The sequence below is a fragment of the Paramisgurnus dabryanus genome, chromosome 1 (genome assembly GCF_030506205.2).
Source record: "Paramisgurnus dabryanus chromosome 1, PD_genome_1.1, whole genome shotgun sequence".
In the NCBI taxonomy this organism is placed as follows: Eukaryota; Metazoa; Chordata; class Actinopteri; order Cypriniformes; family Cobitidae; genus Paramisgurnus; species Paramisgurnus dabryanus.
Window position 1 is genome coordinate 18423811 of NC_133337.1, and position 23708 is coordinate 18447518.

At 40.5% G+C, this 23708-nt stretch overlaps 1 protein-coding gene across 2 annotated transcripts; it reads right to left on the reverse strand.

The window, feature by feature from the left end:
- Positions 1 to 3492: 3492 nt before the first annotated feature.
- On the reverse strand, positions 3493 to 18242 carry arid2 (AT-rich interactive domain 2). 2 transcript variants are annotated; one of them, XM_065273325.2, is made up of 21 exons: positions 17543 to 18242; positions 17333 to 17426; positions 16614 to 16711; positions 13189 to 13322; positions 11993 to 12211; positions 11840 to 11907; positions 11076 to 11145; positions 10702 to 10952; positions 10405 to 10501; positions 10021 to 10230; positions 9777 to 9941; positions 9361 to 9436; positions 9150 to 9284; positions 8843 to 9048; positions 6294 to 8719; positions 5974 to 6113; positions 5749 to 5887; positions 5575 to 5651; positions 5363 to 5492; positions 5144 to 5235; positions 3493 to 4957 (listed from the first exon to the last, which is right to left on the reverse strand). In XM_065273325.2, exons 1-21 carry the CDS (start codon positions 17632 to 17634, stop codon positions 4846 to 4848), a joined length of 5031 nt encoding a protein of 1676 aa, XP_065129397.1. In that variant the 5' UTR covers positions 17635 to 18242; the 3' UTR covers positions 3493 to 4845. The 2 variants fall into 2 exon arrangements, with proteins under 2 accessions (XP_065129397.1, XP_065129396.1); XM_065273324.2 differs by having other exon boundaries at positions 5974 to 6116; positions 17543 to 18238.
- Between the last annotated feature and the right edge of the window lie 5466 nt (positions 18243 to 23708).

The following is a 23708-nucleotide window of genomic DNA, read 5'->3' on the forward strand; positions in this document are numbered from 1 at the left end:
CAAGTGTGGTGAGATCGTAACAAGGGCGTGGTGAGCTTGAACTTGCTTGCGTCGCGGGTTATCTTTTGGACCCAACATCCAATAGGAAAATTCAACTGCAGTAGCCACCGTTTAACCTGAAGAGAGCAGCACTCAGACGTTTTTACACCATATATTGTATATTTTACACCATAATATCCAAATGTCAAAAAACTTACTAAAATCAATGAACAGCACTAATAAAGCATCATTCTTACAGATCATTAACTAAAAAAAGCTGGTTTAGGGTTTAGTTACTCTTTAATCTTTAAAGTGTCATTAAAGTGCAATGCACTCAAATCACCATCGGAGGGCCCAGCAATGCAATGCACTCAATTTACCACTAGAGGGCAGATCAATGCAGTGGATTGCTCATGATCAGATTTTAATGATAAAACATCACTTTACTAGTCTTCTTTTTTATATCTGAAGTCTCCCTGTACATAAATAAAACGCAAACGTCCTACACATGTACATAGTTATTTACTAAAAGTTGTACATTTTGCTTTTTAAACAATAAGTTACTACACATTTATCTTCATACAGTATCAGATCAGCGGACAGACCGCAGCATATTTAGTATTATTACAAACGTGCTCATTCTGAAATCTAAATGCTTTATACTGTATGTGCATGCAGTTATCTTTACAAGTTAACTAAACTTATTCAGAGAAATAATGCTGGCGGTGTAGCTTAATGTCAAAAACTTTATTTATACCCGTGTCATTAACAGAATGCAGCAGACACACTCACCTTTAATGTTTTTTTATAAATCCCTTATCTTGCCCAAATAAAACATAAACATTGCAAATAACATCAGAATTAACAATTAATTTATGTACACATATCCTAAAAAATGTATCTTGTGTGACTGATACGGTGTAAACCAGGTGAATTTAGATCATGATTTTGAATGTAAGTCAATGACACCCTCTGCCAGTTGGGCACACAAAGATGGCCGGTCGAACTCTGCTCTGGCTTCACCTCACGCTGTTACGTTAAGCTTTCTATGCACAATCCAGTCATTTATATACACTCCCTGACAAAAGTCTTGTCGCTTGTGTACAAATTGACCTGAAGTGCTGCTTAAAATATATTTCTAATCAAGATTTGTTTTCAAGAAATGGCTCATTTTAATCCCAACAGCTTTTGTAATAATGTTTCAGTGCAAAATGAAACTGTCAAAAAGTATTCTAATATTCACAGCTTGGTAAAGCCCATTGAGTCAATTTTTGCAAAGACATAAGTGTTGTCGCCTTGTCATATGAGCTTCATCTGTGACTAATAATGGATGAATAAGGTCTCAGGTGTGTATAAAAAGAACCCCAGTACACAAGACCTTCACCTCAACTGCAACTATACCTCTGCAAACATGCCTAAGATTCACCGTGAGACTAAAGTTTTGATTTTTAAGAGGCTGAAGACCAGATCCACTGTTGATGTGGAAGACACCTTCAATGTGTCTCAGCGTCAAGTACAGAGGATAAAAAAAGATTTGAAGTGACTGGAGACTTTTTTTAAGAAGCCCAGGTCAGGCAGACCCAGCAAAATTGTTCGAGAGGACCGTTTGTTGGCTCAAAAATCCAAGGCCATCCCATTTTCCAACTACAGTTTGTCGGATTCTGTCTCGAAATGGCCTCCATGGTCGAATCAGTGCCCAGAAGCCAGCACTAAACAAAAGACAATTGAAAAACCGTGTGGCATTTTCCAAGCCCCACAGCCTTCCAAAAGGATGGACGCTGGAAAAGCAGAAGGTTGATTTTCAGATGAATCTTCTGTTGAATTACACCACAGGCACCTCAAATATTGCAGGAGACCTACTGGAAACCGCATTGGTTTCGAGATTCATCCAAAAAAAAGAAACGTTTGGTGGCAGAAAAATCATGGTCTGGTTACATCCAGTATGGGGGTGTACGAGAGATCTGCTGGGTGGAAGGCAACATCAATAGTCTAAAATACCAAGAAATCTTAGCTACCTCTTATATTCCCAACCATAAAAGAGGCCAAATTCTGCAGCAGGATGGTGCTCCATCGCATACTTCCATCTCCACATCAAAGTTCCTCAAGGTGAAAAAGATTAAGATGCTTCAAGCCCAGTTCCCAGACATGAACATCATTGCTTTCATATGAGCTATTTCTAACACCAATTGATTAATTAAAAGTCAGGTTAATAGCAGGTGTTTCTACAAAATAGATAAGTGACAAGACTTTTGTCTGGGAGTGTAGATCAGTGAATATCCCTACTAGGATGAATAACCACTAGGACTGCAATTAACACAATGCAGATGTTTAACAAATGTTTAATCATTTGAGCCCCAGGAACAAATATTTAAAAAAAATTCTTGCATTACTTTCAGGAATGTATTGGATGCGAATCACCAAGACCTGGTTTACATGATTAAAGTTAGCATTATTTTGCATTTCTTCAAAGTTTAAAAGGGCGCTTAACTCCAGACACTGAAGTTTCTAAGTTTTTATTAAACATTCATAACCGACCATTCGATAGGACCTCTGGTCAATAGACTGATGTTGTACAAAACTTACCAGAGCGGCTTTCTGTGATAAGTAAAATGGATTTTTCTGAAGCACTCTGAATGAATAAATGTCTGAATAAGTATATTCATTAGTTAGTAAAGAAATGAGATAATAATTTATAATGACATAATCATTTTTCATTTAAAGGGGACATTTCACAAGCCTTTTTTAAACCGTCAAATAAATCTTTAGTTTCCCCAGAGTACATATGTGAAGTTCTTGTTCAAAATACCACATAGATAATTTATTATAGCATGTTAAAATTGCAACTTTGTAGGTGTGAGCAAAAATGTGTCCTTTAAAATGCAAATGAGCTGATCTCTGCACTAAACGGCAGTGCCGTGGTTGGACAGTTCAGATTAAGGGACGGTATCATTACAATAACATCCTTGACAACGTGAGCCGAATTTCAATGATCTATTTTTCACATGCTTGCAGAGAATGATTTACCAAAACTAAGTTACTGGGTTGATCTTTTTCACATTTTCTAGGTTGATACAAGCACTGGGGACCCAATTATACCACTTGCACATTAAAAAAGTCAGATTTTCATGATATGTCCCCTTTAAATATATTCTACATGGAAAAACTGATATAGCTTTCTTAAATAGTGTTATTTCACACATTACATATAATATATATAATGGAGACCTAACTAAAGAGACTTCCAAGTCACTAACAAACAAAGAGCCTGATACAGTATAGCACAGGATTACAATGTGCCTTCATCACTAGAAATTATCAAATGGAAATGAATAAAATAAATAATGCAGGAAGATAAATTCTGATGATGGAAACTTGCAAACCTTATCAAAGACACAAGAAGTGTCTCGATTGTCAACCATTAATGATGAGCATGCGCTTTAGATCCAGTTGTCTTCTTCCCACAAAAACAGATAAATGTTTAAAAAAAAAAGTGCACAAAGAAAACAGCATGTCAAAAGCATGGCAAAAATGTTCATTCTTTTATTTAAAAACTATAAACAGTCACCAAAGTAAATGAAACCAATCTATATCAGACTGTTAGATATATGTATCATCGCACACCCTACAGACACTGCAAAAACGGTGAGGGGAGGGGTTGTGACCCCGCTGGGATGCTAACACAACAGGCAGTAATAAATGTTACACAACACACAGCAGAGAGGACAGCCTGGGGTCCGGGAGCCGGAATGTGGCGTGGTCGTAAGAATGAATGGAAAACAAAATAGTACAATAAAATCCCCACACTATATTAAGATAGAAAAACGATCTGGAGGAAAATATCATACCTGCACAGAAAGCAAAGAACACAGGAGAAAACCTGTATAAAACTCCATGTATTTAAACCAATTTACAAATACAAAAAGACGTGCGCACGGGCGGTTAGCTCGTACGCTGGCATTACAGTGAATACAGGTTGTGGGGAATACCTTCAATATTTGTGTTTTTTCATCTCTTCTACAAAATGACATATGATATATTATTTCATACTCTTTCATCCAGCAAAATGAGTTCTACAAGTTACATAGTACAAAAAGAAAAGGAGGGAGGAGGAGGAGAGGGGAAATATCACAGTTCCACAAAGAAAAATCTTGTAGGCCTCTGCTAGCCCTCCCAAAACTTTACAGCCTCAGTACCTTCGCAGAATATTTACAGGGCTAAGTACATTCATCCACTGCTGAGTACAGAATCACATCTCACACGAGTAACCGGGGGGGTGAGTCTGAATCTACTAAAGTAATGCTTCTGATACCAACGGGCTGCAGCGGCATGAAGGAGACTCATTTAACTTTATATCTATTCACAAATATTTACACTATTTGTTTTTCTCTCATTTACTCATATCGGTATTTATTTCAATAATAAATAAGTGAAAATATAATCGGCTCAAGTAAGAAAACCAAGCTATCAAGTTACAAAGAAAAAACAAGAAACAAATTGTCTAGCCACACCTCTGCCAACCCGCACCGTTTGTCCACTTGCCCCGCCCACATAATCCCCTGCCCCGATCGGCGGCGCTCCTCTGGGACTACAAAAGTGTGCTCGTTGGGCCTGGCGTGACGAGGCGGTTAGAAGAGTGAAATGAGCGCTGGTTTCTGAGTGGCTGGTGGAAGACCCGTGGCAGTTCATAAGGGTGTAGGAAGGGGGGGGTTTCAGTGGAATGGAGAGACAGAGGTGGGGTGGGGTTTCAGAGGGGCGAGAGATGTCACCCCGTCACCCAACACTGCTGGCGACCTGTGTGGCAGCAGAACGGGGAAATTCGATTTCTTTATTTCCTTTTGAAGCTTTTTGGGTTGGATTGAGCTGAGCTCAGGCCTGCAAAGAGCGTGTCAGTTCGTAAAGGCATTTAGCGAGCGTGGTGGAGACTTCCATACTGCTCAGCGCCAGCACGGAGAGATGATTTTCATGCCGCCTTACCAACCTAAAAGCAAAACACACACCAACCCATTATACAGTAGTCAGGCATCATTGGATTTAAAAGTTAGGAAGAGTTTAACAGGCAAATCAAGATATCTCCAGGTCATGTTTATTTTTATTTTGCATTGCGGAAGCAACACCTATTATGAAGAACATAAGAATAAAATCTGTTATAAGAAGGTTTGCTTACTTTCGTCCACAGTCTGAGTACTTTGTGATGTTCTTTAATGTTAAGGCAGCGGTTAGTCTGATGTGTTTGGTCATTGGTCCCTCCTTATCATCCTTAGCAGAGAAAAACAGAGTAATAAACATTATGAGACGCATCTCAAACAGTGGAAGTGAAATTTTTACACTCATAAATTTGGATCCTTTCTCAAAAATATCGTTAGGCCTTTCATGATATACTCACTGTGAAGTCCCTGAACACGAGGTTTCGCGAGCCCCTGCGTAGAGCCATCAAAGCGGCGCTGGGGTGATTGACAAGCGCTTTTTGCGGCCTGGGAACAGGCGGAGGACTGGTGACCGCAGCTGGAGGAGACCTACACAACACAAAACACATCAATATTAAAATTTCCAAAACATGAAAACAGAAAAAAAAAATTTGTAAAAAGCTCAACATACTTGGAAGTGTTGGGGCCTTGTGTTTGCTCCTCCAGTTTGAGTCCCGCTAAGAGCGCATCCTTCGAGCAATGCTTATCCTAAAGAAACACACACAAACACACTCACATTAATAACACGCATATCAACAAAAAACTTCAGCTATTATTACACCAATGCAGACAAGATGGTTCGTGCCTGCAGATGCGTGACGAAGGACAGTCTTTGTCGAGGAAAAGGATCACAGCCCTCCCAGAGGCACTGGCCTGGATACGAATCTTTACTGCCATGAAGAGTAGCTGCATGGTAGAACACCTGTGATGGCGTTTCAAACCATCTGAAATCACATAAACAATGTTAAATAAACATATGTTGGTATACAAAAATAACCAAAAAACAATCACAACCTGTAGCAGTTCTTACCTTTTGCATGCATGCCACAGACATTTAAAGTTCTGTCCAGGTTTACGTGCTTGATCTGGAGAGGGGGCAGGAGCTTGCGAATTCTGACTGATTCCTTGTGCAGCCTGGTCCACTGGAGGAGAAGTCTGCCCTGAAACAGGCTGCTGTTGAGATGAACAGAAATGTTGGAACGCATATTTAAACAGAATTGAACTTGATTCATGCTTATTTTCAAAAAAATTGCAGCAGTAATTTATCTACTGTACACCATTTCAGGGTCATTTTCATAATTTATCTTGCAAATTTTGTTTGGTAAAATATAGTTGCTAAAAATACATTACCTGAGTGTTGGTTTCAGTAGGTGGCGAGGGCACACTTGGTCTCTGCTGCACTGCGTTCTCTATTGCTACTTTTGCTACTGTGCTTGGATCTGCACCTGCAGGCACAGCCACCATGGTGGCGCTGTTACCAGCATTGTTTGGGTCACTGATGGTCACTATTCGTACGCCCATTTTCGCTGGGATTCCGGAGGCACCGCTATCCCCATCCTCCAGTGGTCTCTTTAGCGTCCGGCTTTCAGATGTGCCATTAGAGGGAGGCGAGAGCAACTCCTCTCTAGGTGAATGTTGGAGGTTCGATAGCGCTGCGGGTGGAGGTGGGGAGTGGTTATGAGGTTGGTGCTGTGGCCTCAGGCCCAGTATCTCTGAGTTCTGGACTGAAGGGCCGTTGGAGATCTCAGCACCGTGACTGGAGATCCTGGGCCCGTTGGCCAGGCGTTCTGCCTGCTCTGCTTTGGCAGTGTCCTGCTGTGGAGCAGCAATAGTGTCCATAAGGGCTAAAGGCCCGTGCGCTTTCTGATGGGACAGCACCTCCCCGTTCCCAATGTGTTTGGAAGCCTTATGATTTGGAATGTTTTTGCTTGGATGGGTACCAATAGTGGCATCAGATCGTTCAAAGTCACAGACGCCGTTCATCATGAGCTTTTTGGGCTCAGAGGGCAGTCCGCCCGACAACTGCTTTCCAGGGCCATCTCCTCCTTGTGTGGCAGGGCCGTTCCGTGCTTGCGTGCCCTGCCCAGCCTCTGCCTGGCTGTTCCCTGAGTGGTACGGAGGTAGACTTGAGTCAAATTTCCTCCCGTTGAGCAGCTTGCCTGCAGGTCCATCCACCTTTGCAGAGTCCCCGTTGCTGGTTTTGGATGAACCATCAGCGACGGAAGAATTCTCCATGACCTCAATCCTGCGCTCGTGGATGTGGAGTCCTGTTTCATCCTTGGCCTCCTCCTCCTTTTGGCAGATGATTTTGTCACCTCGGAGGGGTGGTGCGGGGCAAGTAGCTCCAGTAATTGGCAGAGGTGGAGTCAATTGCAGGCCAATTGTGGGTGGAGCTGTGCTGATAGACAGGCCGCTCTGAGATACAACAGGAGTCGGTGCTGCCTGGCTGACGGCCGCCGCAGCGGGAAAGCCAGAGTTTGGCACTACTGTGAAGGTAACTTGGTTGCTGGGTGCAGCCTGCAGAAGGGTGCCAGGGGTAGAGGTGGATATGATCTGCCCAGGTAGGATGGAGATGGGGACAGCACCGGTCGTCTGCACGAGCTGCATGTTTAACTGCGCCTGAGGCATCCCCTGAACGCTGTTGTTTACCTGGTATACGACTTGGGGGCTGGGAGCTCTGCTGTTGGCAGGGGCTGGAACTTGAGGAGCAGGGAGAATGAGTTTTCCGCCAGGGGTGGAAGGACCACGTTTTGGAAGCAGTAACTGTTTGATCAGACTCGATTCTGTGGAGGTAGGCTGGGTAGGTGGAGGAAGAGGTGGAGGAGGTGGTGGAGGTGGCTTAAGATGAAACGGCTGCTGATGTCGCTTGACAGACAGCATCTGGTTAACTGAATGTGTCTGGCCTTGCTGGATCTGGGTGGGGTTAGGGACCGGTGCATTTGGAACAGCAGCAGACTGGCCAGGAGATGCCACAGGTTGTGAAGATGCAATGGGCTGCCCTGGTACCTGAATGGTCTGAGTGTTGGACATAGCTGATGGGTTGGTTAACACAATTTGATGAATAGCTGGAGCAAAAGCAGCGTTGGGTTGTGGATTTGGACTGACAATGACTAAACTTTGCTGCTGCTGCTGTTGTTGCTGCTGCTGCGGCTGTGACGACTGTGCTTGTGGTGCAGGTTTGGGGGCGATGTTCTGAAATGCAACACGAGGCCCTTGAGTGCCCTGTACACCTGCAACAGTAACCACCTGCCCTCCTGCCATAAGTGAGGTGCAAGGTGCGCTCACATACTGAGTGGGCGCAAGTACCACAGCCTCCTGGGAAGAGCCACCTTGCTGTGCCTGAGGGGCAGCCAGGTGTTGCTGGCCTACTGAAGGACAAACACCTTGCACCCTCCCTGTAAATATGTGTCCCTGGGGTGCCGCCTGCTGGATCAGTGTAACAGGAGCATGGTGGAGCAAGGGTTGCTGGGTAGGAGAGCCAGTGGCGACAGTGCTGTGGTTGGGAACAGCAGGAGAGGCTGTGGGGATGGAGCTCTGGATCATAGCGGTCTTCAGAATGTCATTGGATCGTGGGGGGACTGGGGCAGTGGCTGGAGGGCAGAGGGGTGGCGCAACTTGTCCTGGCGGATTCATTGTGAGCCGCGGAACAGTCGGAGATGGCGCAGGAGCACTGGGAGTCCCGTGCATGGTCAAGGCCACCTGTGGTGCTGCCTGGCTGGCATAAAGGCTTGGTGCTGGTGCCCGGACGAACTGCCCACCTGCAACAGGAGGCGGCACTGTACATAAAAACAACAGCCAGAGCACAAACAAGTTATTAGCACCTTTATGGACAAAACATTTCTGGAGTCAAAATGGTTAAAATTAGGATTTCTGGCTCAATATCAAAAGAGTGTCCATACCTGACTGAGGCTGAGGGGATTCTGAGGGGGCTTCAGGTTTGGGAATTATTGCAGGATTGGCCTGCTGCTGCGGTTGTTGCTGCTGATAATAGAGCTGAACAGGAAGAGGAATAGGTCTCTTGCGCAACCCAACCACATGAATTTGTGCCTGCCCGGTTAGCCGAGAGTCCTCCACCCGCTTTACCGTGTGATTAGGAAAAAGCGTCCTGAGTAACAGACAAAGACAGCTTTTATCTTCTGCGCTTCATAAAGTCAAGGATAACTATTTAGAAGAGAAAAACAAAAACTCTGCAACATCTGCACAAACCTCACGCATTTGTAGAAGTTGTTGGTTGTCAGCACAGCACTCCGTGACATTTTACTGCAGGTTGCCAAATATTCTGAGTACATTTCAGAGCGAGACACGGAGCCCTCCGCTTGAACCTCAAAATGTGCATTTAGCCTACAGAAAGCATGTGAAAGAAAAATTTAATTTCAAGAACTTGACTTGTATGGACATAAGAGGTATTGATTCTTACCACTGAACTGTGAATTTCTCTCCATCCACTTCCAGAATTCCAGGTGGAGGGGCAGACAGAACCGTTGCTCTGTTTACTACAATGAAAGTAGTCCAATTAAATGTTTTGCAAACATTGAGCTTTGGCATGAAGGAGAAACAGGTACGGGAAACCAGTTGTACTTTATCCTGTACTAAACTTGTTTTCTATTTTGCAGTAGTTCAAAACTGAAAACTAGTTCACCTTTTTAACCAAAAGAGGGCAGCACACAATAATAATAAACAATGACATCTGTATTTGTAAAGACCTATACATTTCTGCCATTTTTATTTTGACCAAACCAAGACACTAATGATACAAATTTAAAAAATTTCAATAGTTGCTTCAAAAATGCTTTATTAAACACAGAAATAAATATACTTGACAAGGAAACTTACCAGCCCCAGGGACACCTTGTGTTGGAGGGGGAACGTTCTCTACAAGTTGCGGTCGAACCTCTGAGACCTGACTGCTGGATGCTTGATGCTCAATGAGTTTTATCGCTGTCAGGGCATCTGGTCCAAATGTGTGCAGGTCCACTGACACCAGCCGCACTAGAAGATCTGAGACACATATCTGTCTGTTAATTCACAATTACTTGTGGTAGGCAGACAGATATTCTAGAGTTTAGCAGTGATGTACCTATGCTTTTGTCCACTAATGCGATTTTAGTGCATGTGACGTCCCCGAGCTCGGCTAGCTGATACAGAACCTCCAGAGCTGAGATGACCAGCATGATGTCCGGTAGCGTTAGGAGGGTAATGACCTCTCGATACGACTCCTGATCCACATACTCGCAAATCAAAACGCCATTATCTTCCACTTTGCTTATGTTTCCCAAGATCTCCATGGCTGCAAAAAATATTGTATGGGCAAATTGCATTGCAAAGACCATTAATGAGCACAGTTTCATTTCCTGTGTTGAAATACTTCCACAAACTATAATTTGATACTTGCCATTTCTAGGCAGGTAGAAAGCATTTTACACACTTTTGGGTACACAGACGCACAGTATACGTTGCTTACCCCTCATTTTAAGAAAACGATCCCTTGACATCAAACATTTCGTGATGGTGTGAAACATCAAGTGTGTTGTTCGAAAATCAACCGGATCCAGCTGAAGCTGAAAGAGAACAAATAGACCCATTTAACCAACAAAACTAGATGTAAACAAACACCAAAGCCATTTGGGTAACCACAAGAGGGCCATGTTTCCCTGTATGCTCATCCATTAAAATTTGTCTGACATAAAATACCAAGCCAAGTTTAAGTTTAGCTGATAAAATAAGAAGAGACCAAAATTCCCAGCATGTGAACTCTAACCTCTCCTGCGACATTGCCGAGCGTGTCCAGACCCAGCTGCCGCAGCTGAATGAAGGTGCAGTGCGCACATAGTAAGAGAAAACGCAGACACGTGCGATTAGCTGCCAGGAGTTTGATGTTGGTCTCCTCGAATGACAAGTTTCTCAAAATCATGGCCACCTGCAACACCCGTTGACCTTCTCTGTCTCCAATGCCCACGTTGCGTGGCGGGTGGAAGAGAGAGGTGTAGACGTGCCTTGTCTCTGATACGTCTGGGGAAACACACACTTATGCTCTGATCCAACATCTCAACTCAAAGTGAAACTACATCAAGATTAAGTAATCACCACATCAAAGGAAATGAAAGTGCGGCTGGCGCGTGAATATCCACATACTTTGGGGTGTGCAGCCCTTGTCTGAGATGAGATCTTTCACTTCATTGTCTTCAATGACGTCTTTCCAAAACTATCCAAGACAAAAAACAATTATGAATTTAATTGCTCCATCTATCAGGTCTTCTCACATGTTTTAGGTTATCAAATTAGATTCAACTTTATTGTCATTGTGCAGAGTACAAGAGTGCATTACACAGAGATGAGGTATATATTCAATATATGGCCAGTGGCCATTGCAGTACAAGTGGCAATAAAAGGTATGCATGTTTAAGGGAGTGTGCAAAAATATCAAAAGTGGGCAAAGACATTAATGTACAGAAGACATGGCATAAACATAGGTCAGCTCGATTTTGCATTTATACAAAAAGCCTGTTCAACAGTACAGACCAAAAATTCTCATCACATGACTTTCAGAGGACCTTAAATGTAACCTGGTAAGAAAAAGATCATTTGGAAGAAAAAAATAAACGATAAGCAACGAGCATCAATGACTTTAGCTTTTGGGTTTGATCCAAGATGCCCACTGTTTTTGACAAAATGCCTCTAGGTACTGTAAGTTCTTTGGTTTCCCAGCATGCTCTGCTCATTTGCCTTCTCAACCACAGGGTCTTACTAATGTTTATGTCCAGCTTAGCAACTCCAGACAATTGATGTACTTACACAAACCTACCGCAAAAAGCTGTGAGATGAACTGATGAACCGAGGAGTAAAAACTCCATTCACAAACAAATGAATCGCTAAATTCGAACACAAGTTTCTCTTACCTTCACGAAGTCTCGTGATGTTTTCTCCTGCCAGTCCGTTCCAAACACAACAGAAAAGCTTCCTAACGCTGCAGGACAAACACACAAGGCATTATAAACTTACACACACACACACAACTGTAGACGTACAGTGTAAACACACAACAAACGTACAGTCATCGAAGACGCCTGTGTGAGCCAGCAGCAGTGTGATGAGTTTGGGTTCTTTCTCAAGCTGCATGGCATGTTTGCTCTCATTGGACAGCAGCGTGCACACATTAATGGCAAAGTCCACCTCATTCGGGAGCCCAGACAGGAGCGACAGCACCAGTTTGTTGTAATCGGATGGAGGAACGAAATCTGTCGACAGCCCGTAGCTTTGGCGAAGATATTCTGTCGATCACAGAAACAAATTGACAAAAACCTTGATTACAATGCGGGTTGCAATTCTTTACACACAATTTGCGCACACCTGTATAAAACAGTATTTAATTAAAAAAATATATGAGTGTTTAAAATACCGTCAAAACCAAACCTTTGTGTATGTGTGAGAAAACTTCTAACTTGGTTTTATCTATTAAACTAGACAATAGGTAAGGATTTTACACTATTACATTAACTTGAGCTGTAATTACTATGATTTTGATTTTAACAGAATAAAAGATTCATGCATAAATCATCACTTTTAGGACGTTTTCCTCTAAAGAGGCTTTAACACATGAGCAATGTTTAACAAATGAGAAGCTTAAGAATTTTATATTAGGGCTGCCAAAGGATGAATCACGATTAATCACATACAAAATAAAAGTTTGTGTTTCCATAATATATATGTGTGTGTATACGGTGTTTATATATTATGTATATATAAATAAACACACACATACATGCATGATAAAAATGACTTTAAGAAAAATGTTATTTAGGTATATTTGTATTTATATTAATAATATAAAATATATCAAAATATATATAAATATACATGTAAATGTTTCTTTAATAAAAACATTAACATGCGTGAATTTATAAATATAAAATAATTACACACAGGGCACACACATAAATTATGCTGCAAGAAACTTTTATTTTGTATGCGATTAATGGCGATGAATCACTTGGCAGCCCTATTCAATATAGACGAGAATGGAAAAATTGTGATTACAGAAAAACATACATAAAAGAGTCTAAACCACTTCAAATATGACTTCCTTTATGGCATTGAGAGAACTGACAGGTGCAGCTCAGTTCTGCACATGTAACCTCTGAACCAATTGTGTGTTTGTCAGAGCGGTTTGAGCTCATCTCTACATGATACAGTGTGTTGATCTTGTTGGTAGTTGTTTGATATGTGTGTGTTATGAACTAATTTGTACCTGATACAGTGTGTTGCTGGTAGTTGTATGATGTGGGTATTGCACCGATTGGAAGCAAAGGTTTGGGATTCCCTGGCTGCTCTTCATCATCTTCCTCTCCAAAGTGATGCACCTTCTCATACTTCTCTAAATATCTGCAAAAACATCAACATACAGAATAATGGAGAAATGCTTACACAGTTGCCAAACTAACAAACCACACTTAATCCACAAAACTGTCCGTTTACTGAACCATGCATGTACTCATTGTAAGATTGTGAAGACATTTATGCCAGAGTATCAGATCTGACACTGATAGTAATATAATCACACACAGAGAACACAGAGAATCCCCGTTGAGTCATTCAGAGAAGCTCTGTCTTGAATGAGCTTCATAAACACACACTCACACACACACCTCCTACACACTACACAAATACACTTCACTATATATAGACATCTGCACGCCATAAATAATATAAAACAACTCACTCACTGGACAGACAGATGAATATATAGATTATCTACTAAAATCATGCTTACTATACAACTCATTCTCACAAAAACATATCAGCACATGATTTAGTAGAATTTGAATTTATTTTTACCTTTCCACATGTCTCAGAGGAGGAAAATGCAAAACACATACACACACAGAGACACTGACACCAATGGTTCTCAGTTGCAGACCAACAGCACTGCACATTCTGGATGTATTCCTCATTTAAAACACATGATTCAAATCATCAGCTGCCAGCCGAGAGAACTATGAACTGAACTGGATGTTTAAGATAAGAAAGACATACACTCTTCTAATAGCTTTAGACATTTTCTTTCAAATCTAAGAATAAACTTTGTACTTTTAAAAACCTTCATCTTCAAACTTTAAATAATAAAAAAAAACTCCTGACAGGAATCACACCTGCTGTCCAGAGCTTGGATGATTAAAACAAACAGGATGCTGACAGAAGAGGAACTATGATATCAGACTTGCCCCATTTTTTAACATACAGAGGGAAATCTAGTTGGGTGCTGCTCTCTACTGGAGACCAACAGATACACAGTCAGCAGGGTCAAGTTTCACCTGCGTGCACATGAGATGTCAAACTGCACTACAACAGTTGTGTTATATACAGATACATCCTTATACAGCAGCAAGAACGTTTATGTGCACTTCTGTTAAATGCAAAAATTGAAACTATGAATTTGGCAACCCAACGGTGCAGGTAACTGGAAAAAAAATGAGATGATCAAGATGATCAAACCATCTCACATCAATTTACATGCAAATACAAACACAAAAACACAATTCAGCCTCTCCAAACAGATCATAAACAGATATTTTGCCAAATACTTGTAATCACTGCAACCAACGCGTGTTAAAATTATCACTATGCTAAAAAAAGAACTATTGAAAGTTTACAAGTCAGTAAATAATAAACTGGTGATAAACACTAGTATTTACTATTTAACTAAACACTCGAGTGACAACTCAAATCCGTACATAGAACAAAACAATCAAAACTGAATAGGATCAAGTTCTGCCAGTATCAGAAGGAAAACGTTCACCTCAGACGGTCTCACTCATGCTAAAAAGTGCCGTTTATAAACGTATTAAAAAAATAATGATGATATGGTGATAATGAACTCGACAAAACACTTATGGGTGTTGTGTTTTGGTTGGCAGACGAAGCATCTGACTATAGATCGCACATTTAAATGACTCATTGCACATGCTGTAAGCATCACGGTGCAAAGCTTAAAACCTTTTTTTTAAAAAACATCTCACTACAGCTGTGATGATGTGAACACCATTAAATCCACTTCTGTTTGAGAGAGAAGATCGATGAGAACAACAACACAATGACTTACTATTCTGAACTACTACTAAAAAAAAATCACAACTCTTATAACTGAAGACTCACACAGGTGTTAGCTGAGAAGACAAGTGGTTCCCACTAAAGCAAGTATCATTGTGTAAGTGACGGCTGCAGGTCATAAATAAGGGTTTTGATAAATTATGTTTAATTAAAACATTCCACTGCCCTGATCCAATAAAACAACAGCAACTAATAACATGAACTTTTAAATGTGGTGTTGGAAAATCAAAGACGAACCAAACTAGTTTTGAATGTTTAATGACATCAAGTTGGACTTTGTTCAACTACAGCTGCCGGCACCATCCAGAGATTGTTTTTGTTACAGAAATACAGCAACAAATCTCCAGGTAATACATTTCATCAAAGTGATTTTGTCTTTACCTTTTTGAAAAGCTTTGGATTTTTTTCTATCCATTACTCCCATCAACATAACACACCGCTTCAGGATTTCAAAAACAACCTGTTACATCAGAAATTAAACAGCACCAAAACCTTTTCTTTCTAACTCTATGCCAGCTTCTAAGGCTATATTGCAACAAAACCTTTTGATTGACTTTTAACAAATATGCATGACTGGAACTGTATCTATTTGAATCTTTGTATCAGTGCAACACGTAACCTCTCTAGAGACCTGTACCATCCTTAACAAGCCTCTCTCTCTTTCTCTCGCTCTCTCTCTTTCAGTCTCGAGAGAACCACACACATTGGCGAACTTCATATTCCTTGTAATTCTGCATCCCTTACTGTACTGAGATCTGCTCCTTTCTTTGTGTTCACAACCAGATTCTCTGACTCAAATATACTGAATATAAAGATACTAAAGGAGACATGAAGTTGTACAGAAGAGTAATTAAGTTTCAGTCGGTTGTAAAGTAGAAGTACAGCTCCTTCTGGCAGCCCACACAGCCCAAAAGCTCCCGCTGCCCTGACTGTCCTCCTCACCCCTCCATAACCTACTAAACTCCAGACAGACACACACATGGAGCAGCAGGAACAGACAGCACCGCCACAGGCTCTATACTACAACTGTACATACACTAAAAGCAAAATAATACATGAACTCTGAAGTGTTTCAGCTATGAACACACTTTCACTTTTTCACACAGAAAACAGCACATGTCTGAACTTTTCATGATATTAAACAACATTTAACCACATTCAAAAACATCCACAGAACAACCCAGTAAGCAAAATGACACAAAAACCCAGCACAGTATCATACTTAGACCAAGTTACTCTTAAACCTAAACATTATCATCACATGTGCGAAAACAATCACCTGAGCACTGTAAATTGTGGTTTTATTTTGATTAATATAAAATATACTTGAAAACCTGTGTAATAATGCTGCATAAAAGACCTGTGTGCTCAACACAACACGCTAGATTGAAGTTAGTAAAGTCATCCAACGCTAAACAAATAGATACACATCAACATACAAAATGAATACTCCCAAAACACACGTCTGGACCAGAACCGAGCTTCAGTGTGAAGTGCATCACATCAGAGGAGCGCCTGTAAACATTGAGCACATGTGCTCGAGCTGAATAGAAAATAAAGACTCACCGAAGGTAGTACTGTTTCAAAACAAAAGCAGCATTCGAGCAACTCCTTGGGAAATGAAAATCCTCGCCAAGGTCGGCCCACTGGTTCTTGTCAGACACCTGTAGGGTGATGAGAGAGAGAGGTGAGAGGTGAGGGGGTTCGGTCCATATGCACGAGTGTGTGTGAAGTATTTGTTTGAGTGTGTATGTGCATGCTAACTCCCATTAGCACTTCGGCTAACTTTAACTTTTCCATCTGAAATGATGAAATCAAGTCCAGTGCATAGACACGATCTGCTCCGGGACGAACCCGGTCCGAGCCCACCGGACACCAGCATCCGGACCGGCGATCTGGCAAGGTTTGCGGGTGTTTTAACAGCGCGGAATACACGGGCCTGCATGCGGCCTACAGTCACCCAATCCTCCGGTGCACGGGAGAAATAAACCCGCTGATCCACACGGCCGGTCCGGACGGGGCTTCGGCGAAGCGGAGAAGTGCCTCAGTCCTGATAATCGACGTGAAAGCCGCCCGGTAATTTTGAGTGAGTGTGTGTGAAAGTGTGTGTGCGCGTCTGGAGCCTACACATAATCACTCGCTCACTCACTCATACACACATACTCTTACACAGGCCGATGTACGGCAGAACCTCGGTCAAATCCGCCGAACCGAGCCTGAGAGTGAAGCTGTGAAGTGTGTGTGAGAGACGAGAAATATAGTTTAGTGTGTGTGTAGTAACTTACCTTCGCGAAGCCCCCTAAAGACACTACTCTCATATAGAGAGCGCTCAGGTCTAGCTCCTTCCCAGCCACCACGGGAACCTTTTTAAATGGAGACCTGTGGAGAAAAACATCCGAATGAGCATCCCTGACCCGTCCGGACCCCTTACCCGGTCAGCGCGGGTCACCCAAGTTAGAATCTAAGTAAAATTCCCGCTCATGTCTCGCGCTCACCCTCTGCTGTGGTGAAATTGCCGCAGCTCGTCCAGGAAAGCCTGTCCTTTCCTCTGCTGCTCGGGGTGGCTTTTCCCCGTCGAGTTCGCCATCGTTTCGCTGAAATTCGGTCAAACCCCCGGCTCAGATTCGGTTCCTAAGAGTCCGGGGATCCCATGCTCCGGTCCGCTCCGCTCCGGCGCGGCTGCGTGTTTGAAAAGTTAAAGAAATGACGGCGGAGGAGGATGAGGAGAGTGGAGAAAACCCGCTCCAACGGCAACCCGAACAGCCCGTAAACCTGACCGAGCTCAGCCTAACAGTACCTCACCCGTCATGCTCACGGCTGCATGGGGAAACAACAGTACCGGCTGCGCCTGCGTTGGGTTTTGGAGTGGGTTTTTTGACAGTGCGGGACGGACGCGGCTCCGGTTTAATCGCGCACACTGTGAAGCGGCAGCGGGATCCAGTTGAGACAAAAAGACCCGAGGCCGCGTGACTCCGTGGCGCCCACAGCAGGTGAACGGTGGTAGTGCAGCCACCACAGCGCCGCTCACAAACAATAGACGAGGCTTGCTGGGGGAAAGGGGACGTCTCAAAATTCTTTCCGACCGTTGAAAACGGAAAGCGGCCATACGAAGCAGGCTATGGGGGATGGGGAAAGCTTTACACTCTATATACTATTAAAATATATGAGAAATAAAGCAATATCTGTAAAATAACGCCTTTTATTATCCACAGATATCACAGATATTTAAATAAGCCAATTAAAAACACTATATAGCCAAATGTTAAAATGTTCTTCACTGTGGCTGCTTATAATCTTTTCCCATTGACATCTATAATGAATAGTTTGTGTTTTCTATTTGAAATATGTTACAATTAAAATAAAACAAAATTTAATAAGACTATATGTAATGTTCTTTAACATTACTGTAAGAATTCTACATATTTCATAAGACCACTAAAACCACAGCTTAGCTTTTACAAAATATACCACATCTGTCATTGCATGTGCGTTGACATAAATGGCTCAAGTTAAACCGTCGAGTCTGCAGTTCAAGTTCGGTTTGCGCTGCGTGGCGGTGGGTGAGTTTATTCCCGGTTCCTTGGAATAACCGCCTGGCGGATATAAACGACACGGGGTGACTACATTCAACCATTACACGCACCCCTCTCGTAAGTTATTCTGCCACAAAATGGCGGAGCTCGACACGAAAGACCCCATTTTGTTAAACGGGCGATAAGAACAGCTCAACGAATACGCATTCTGGAGTTTGATATTTTTGGCGACATTTTAAGCAGGCTTCAGATGGGTTTCGCTGCGCGCACGGAAATGTTGAGCCATCGAGCGGCAGAGTGGAGAATTATGTGCGCGCGCTCTGGCTTGATCAGAAACACGACCAGTGCGGGACTGAAGACGCATGCAAATAACAGTTACATTTATCAAGCTGGAATATTGTTTTCTTACATTTAAAATAACATGTTAATCGTTAACATTGATTGAATTAACTATTTTATACAGAGTCTTAAAAACAACTGTTTGTGTAGTAACGTAGACTAACTGTATTCCGTACACAACGATGTTCCGTACAGATGACATTTAACTGCCAATAACTCAATAAATAATTTGAGATCACACACAAAAGTCATATCTGTGTCATCCTCATTTCCCCATCTTTCATCCACGACCAGGAAAGAGAACCTCATGCAAACTGTTTCAGTGATTATTCAGTAAATCTGCGGTGTGCGCCTCTTGTGTTTGAAAACGGCCGGTGGGCAGGCTTATGCTAACAGACTGCAGCTTCAGGGGGAGACAAGTGGGGCAGCAAAAATGTGGATTTCAGTTTAATTTATGCTTCACACTTTATTTACGTCTTTATAAAATGAATGATTTTTATCACAAACTGTTAAATATATTACCTTTTGTTGAAAAAAATATTTGAAATTGGAGTATTTAATGTTTAAAGTCGGTTGCGTCCGATGACTGCATAGAGCCAGTCGGATAGCACGTCTGTCAGTACCATCTTGTATGCAGTGATTATGTTTAACTTAACTTTCATCATGCTTTAACAAATTAAAAAACATCACAATCAAGTAAAATAAAACATTATTTCATCTTTAATGTCCATTTTCGTAGCTGAAATCAAGTTTTGCGCTCTGTACGGAACATCATTGTTAGCATGTACGGAACACAGTTTTCCCTAATCATCTTTCGTACACAGGCGGAGGAGGTACTTTTTCTCACTTTTCTCAAAAACTATTGGTCCAAAAGACATCAATCAAAGTGTAAATCATACAATAGGCCTTCCCCCAGAGAATGCGCACACAAACATGCTTATTTTGAGCAAGTTACATCGAGGAGTAGACGAAAGCTTGCGGAAAAGCCCGAAAGTGTACGGAACACAGTTAGTCTACGTTACTCTTTATTATTCGGAAATAACAATTAGTGCACTGGTTTGGTTTTATGATCATCTTCAGTCTCCTATTGTAATCTTCATGATTTACATTTGAGTATTTAAATGTCTGTTAAAACATTCATATGTCTGCGTACGGAGTTTTGGTTGTGTAAGTATTTTATGTATGTAATAAGTAATAACAGGTAACTTACTGTGGAAATGTAAACCTGGTAATGCATTTTCCAGCTGAGTCCATTCTCTGTATTTCATGTGTAATATTCAGTAATCATTGAGAATAATAGATAAATTGTGAATTTCATTGGTCAGCAGAGATTGGAGCCCTGCATTAATGTTATAAGTAACAGTTAGTGGTCATAAAAATTAAAGACCTTTACTTAAGCAAACTGGGTTAATTATTTCAATAACCTGGAGTCATAACAAATTGGCAATTACACCAAATTTTCACTCTTTAGTGAAAATTGAATCTCTAGTGTATTTTGTTTTCGGTGATAAGATCAAGGATAAAACTGTTAAGTTTTGGGGCATCTCGTGTCGTTTTAGTCTGAGTCTCACTGGCATAAAATGGTTGAGAATGAAACCGTCAACAGCCAGTTGCACGTTTTGAGTGGTGAGTAAAGTGCGCCATCTAGTGGTTAAATATAGTAAACAGTTGTGTGGCCTGCTTTTACATGTAATGTTTAACCCTCAAACGCTCCTCGTTTTCTGTTTACACTTCTGACCCTTGGGGTTTATATGACCCCAAAATTGTAAGAAAAATATACATTTTCAATAATACAAATAATATATCATTTTGTTTTTGTTTACTTCTCATCTATACAATAAAGCTGTGTTTTGAGAGATTTGAAGTACTTTTGTACCTGTTTACCACTAAAATCCTCAACTACACCATTGGCTTGCCTGAAAAATATCAAATTTTTATGAAAATTCACATAAATTATGATATAAATTTGATTTAAATTGTTTTTAGATATTGATATAGGTGTGAGGTGTGGTATTCAGGCATTGGTTTTTAGAAAAAAACATAAAAGAATTACAGTGTAGGAATTAAATCATTTCGACCGTCAGATTCCCATAGAGACCCATTCTTTTTCCTGGATATGGGCAACTGCTCAAATCATTACTTTTGTGATATATTGTAAATTTATGTTTATATGAACATTATAAAGGATATTAAAAATAAATATTATTTGAAATAGTCATTTTTTATAGTTTTGATGCATTTTGAAATGTCTGTTTTTACAAAATGCCACAGAAATTTGACTGAGTGTAAGTGTGTGTGTGTCTGTGTGTGTGCGCGCACGTGTGTTTGTGTGTGTGTATTTGTGTGTGTTTGTGTGAGCATGTGTTTTTTGCATTGCATTTGTGCACAAGTACCAGGCTTAATTTCTGTGTCAAAATTTTCATATTTATGCCGGATTTATTGATATTTATTTTTTGACAAATGGAAAAAAAAATTTTTTTTTGCATTTCCCATTCACTTTCAATTGGGGTCATATTGACCCCAAGGGACAGATTGATAAAACATTCACAGCAAAAACTCCAGTGTTAAATTAACTCTCACAGAGTTGATTTCAACACTTTTTCAGAGTTTATATAGCTCCACACTTATCAGAGTTAAATGAACACTTTCAAGATAGTTAATATTTTAACACTAGGTCAGAGTTAAAATTTTAACACTAGGTCAGAGTTTCTTTGACTCAAAAAAGTGTTAGATATTTTTTTTAATACTAGGTCAGAGTTAAAATTTTAACACTAGGTCAGAGTTTCTTTGACTCAAAAAAGTGTTAAAGGGGTCATATTATGAGATTTCTAATATGTAAAATAACTATTTGGTGTTCCCAGAGTGAAAATGTGAAGTTTTAGCTCAAAATACCCCACATGTAATTTACCTGTTAAAATTACCACTTTGCAGGCAAAAGTGTGCCATCTTTAGCTGTGACCATTAAAATGCAAATGAGCTAATGAAATGGAAACACTGATCACAATGATGGTGACTTTAAATAAAACAGCCAACAAACTTTACAAGTTAGATGTAAAATGCAATTTTATAGGTTTCAAACAGAGATGGTGATAGAGAAGATAAAGTTACAGAGTGCAATAGTTACAATAGTGTAAACAATTTAGTTTTACTTACAATTCAATCTGCAGGACACATGGAAATGGAAGACTGACATGTGTGGGCGGAGTGTAATTACATCTCCAAGGAGTTAGTTTAACACCGGCATGATTAACTCTGTAGATTAACTCCAACTCTGAACAACAATTTACTCTAAATATGTTAAATTTACTCTTTGGGTGTTGAATTCAACTCAGAAATGTTTAACACTGAAATTTTAACTCTCCAATTTTTGCTGTGTTTTTTACATACCTTTAGAACAACCGAATCAAGCCCAGTTTTTTTGTGTATGTAAAGATAGATTATTTAGGAAAAGTCACAAAGTTTTACATCTCTGAGATGAAGGGAACCTTTTTTTAACCAATGAAATGTCGTTTGGGGTCATATAGACCCCAAGGACCAGTTGAGGGTTAAAGGGATAGTTCATTTTCTCATATACTTTTGACAAACCCGTATAAATGTCTTTGTTTTGATGAACATGAAGGAAGATATTTTGAGGAATGTTTTTATCCAAACTGATCATGAGCCCCAATCACTTCCATAGTATTCTTTTATCCTACTATGGAAGTAAATAGGGCTCATGATCAGTTTGGATATGAACATTCCTCAAAATATCTCTCTTAGTGTTCATCAAAACAAAGACATTTATACAGGTTTGTAACAATAGGAGGGTGAGTTAATGATGAGAGAATTTAAATTTTGGGGTGTATCCTCCCTTTAAGTCTAGTCCGAGAATAAAATACATGTTTGAGCGGTCTCAACTGAAAATAACTTGCACTAACAGACCTTTAAATATGCCAGTGCTGTTGATTTGTCTCAAGATGCACACCAATAATGTCTTTTTTAAGTCATGTTTAGAAATTATGCTTAAACATCTTAATTTAACTAAGGCTTAGTCCTGGCTTTAGTCAAGCCTTGTCTGTGAAACCACGCCAAGGATTTTATTTGTTTAAGTCATATGGCTTGAAAACACATCAGAGTGGCACAAGGCTCAAAGTGGGGGCGCTTCAACCAGCAAGAATCAACAAAAAAGAGAATAAAGTTGCCATTCCATAGCTCCAAACAAAACTTTGGTAACACTTTACAATAAGGTTCATTAGTTAACATGAACTAATAATGAACTGCACTTATACAGCATTTATTAATCTTTTTTAATGTTAGTTTCAACAATTACTAATATTTTATTGAAATCTTGTTAACGTTAGTTAACGCACTGTGAACTAACATGAACAAACAATTAACAGCTTTATTTCTAACTAATATTATCAAAGATTAATAAATACTGTACCAGATGTATTTCTCAAGGTTTGTTCATGTTAGTTAATACATTAACTAATGTTAACTAATGAACCTTATTGTAAAGTGTTACCAAAACTTTAAATAGGTTCTAATATGATATGTAATATTCAATGAACATATTAAAAGTTTTGTTTGGAGCTGTGGTGTGAAAACTTATTTTTTTTCTCTTATTTTGGTGAAAAACACGGATACCCAGTGTTGTTGTTACTGGAAGTGTTTTATTAATGAAAATTTTATAAGGTACAAAGAACTTCATGAAGGCAAATCTAGGTAAAAGTAAACCTAAAACAGATTTACAGCTCCAACAGATCTTCAGGTTCAATGGACAACTTGCTTAATTGTATTCAAATGCTCA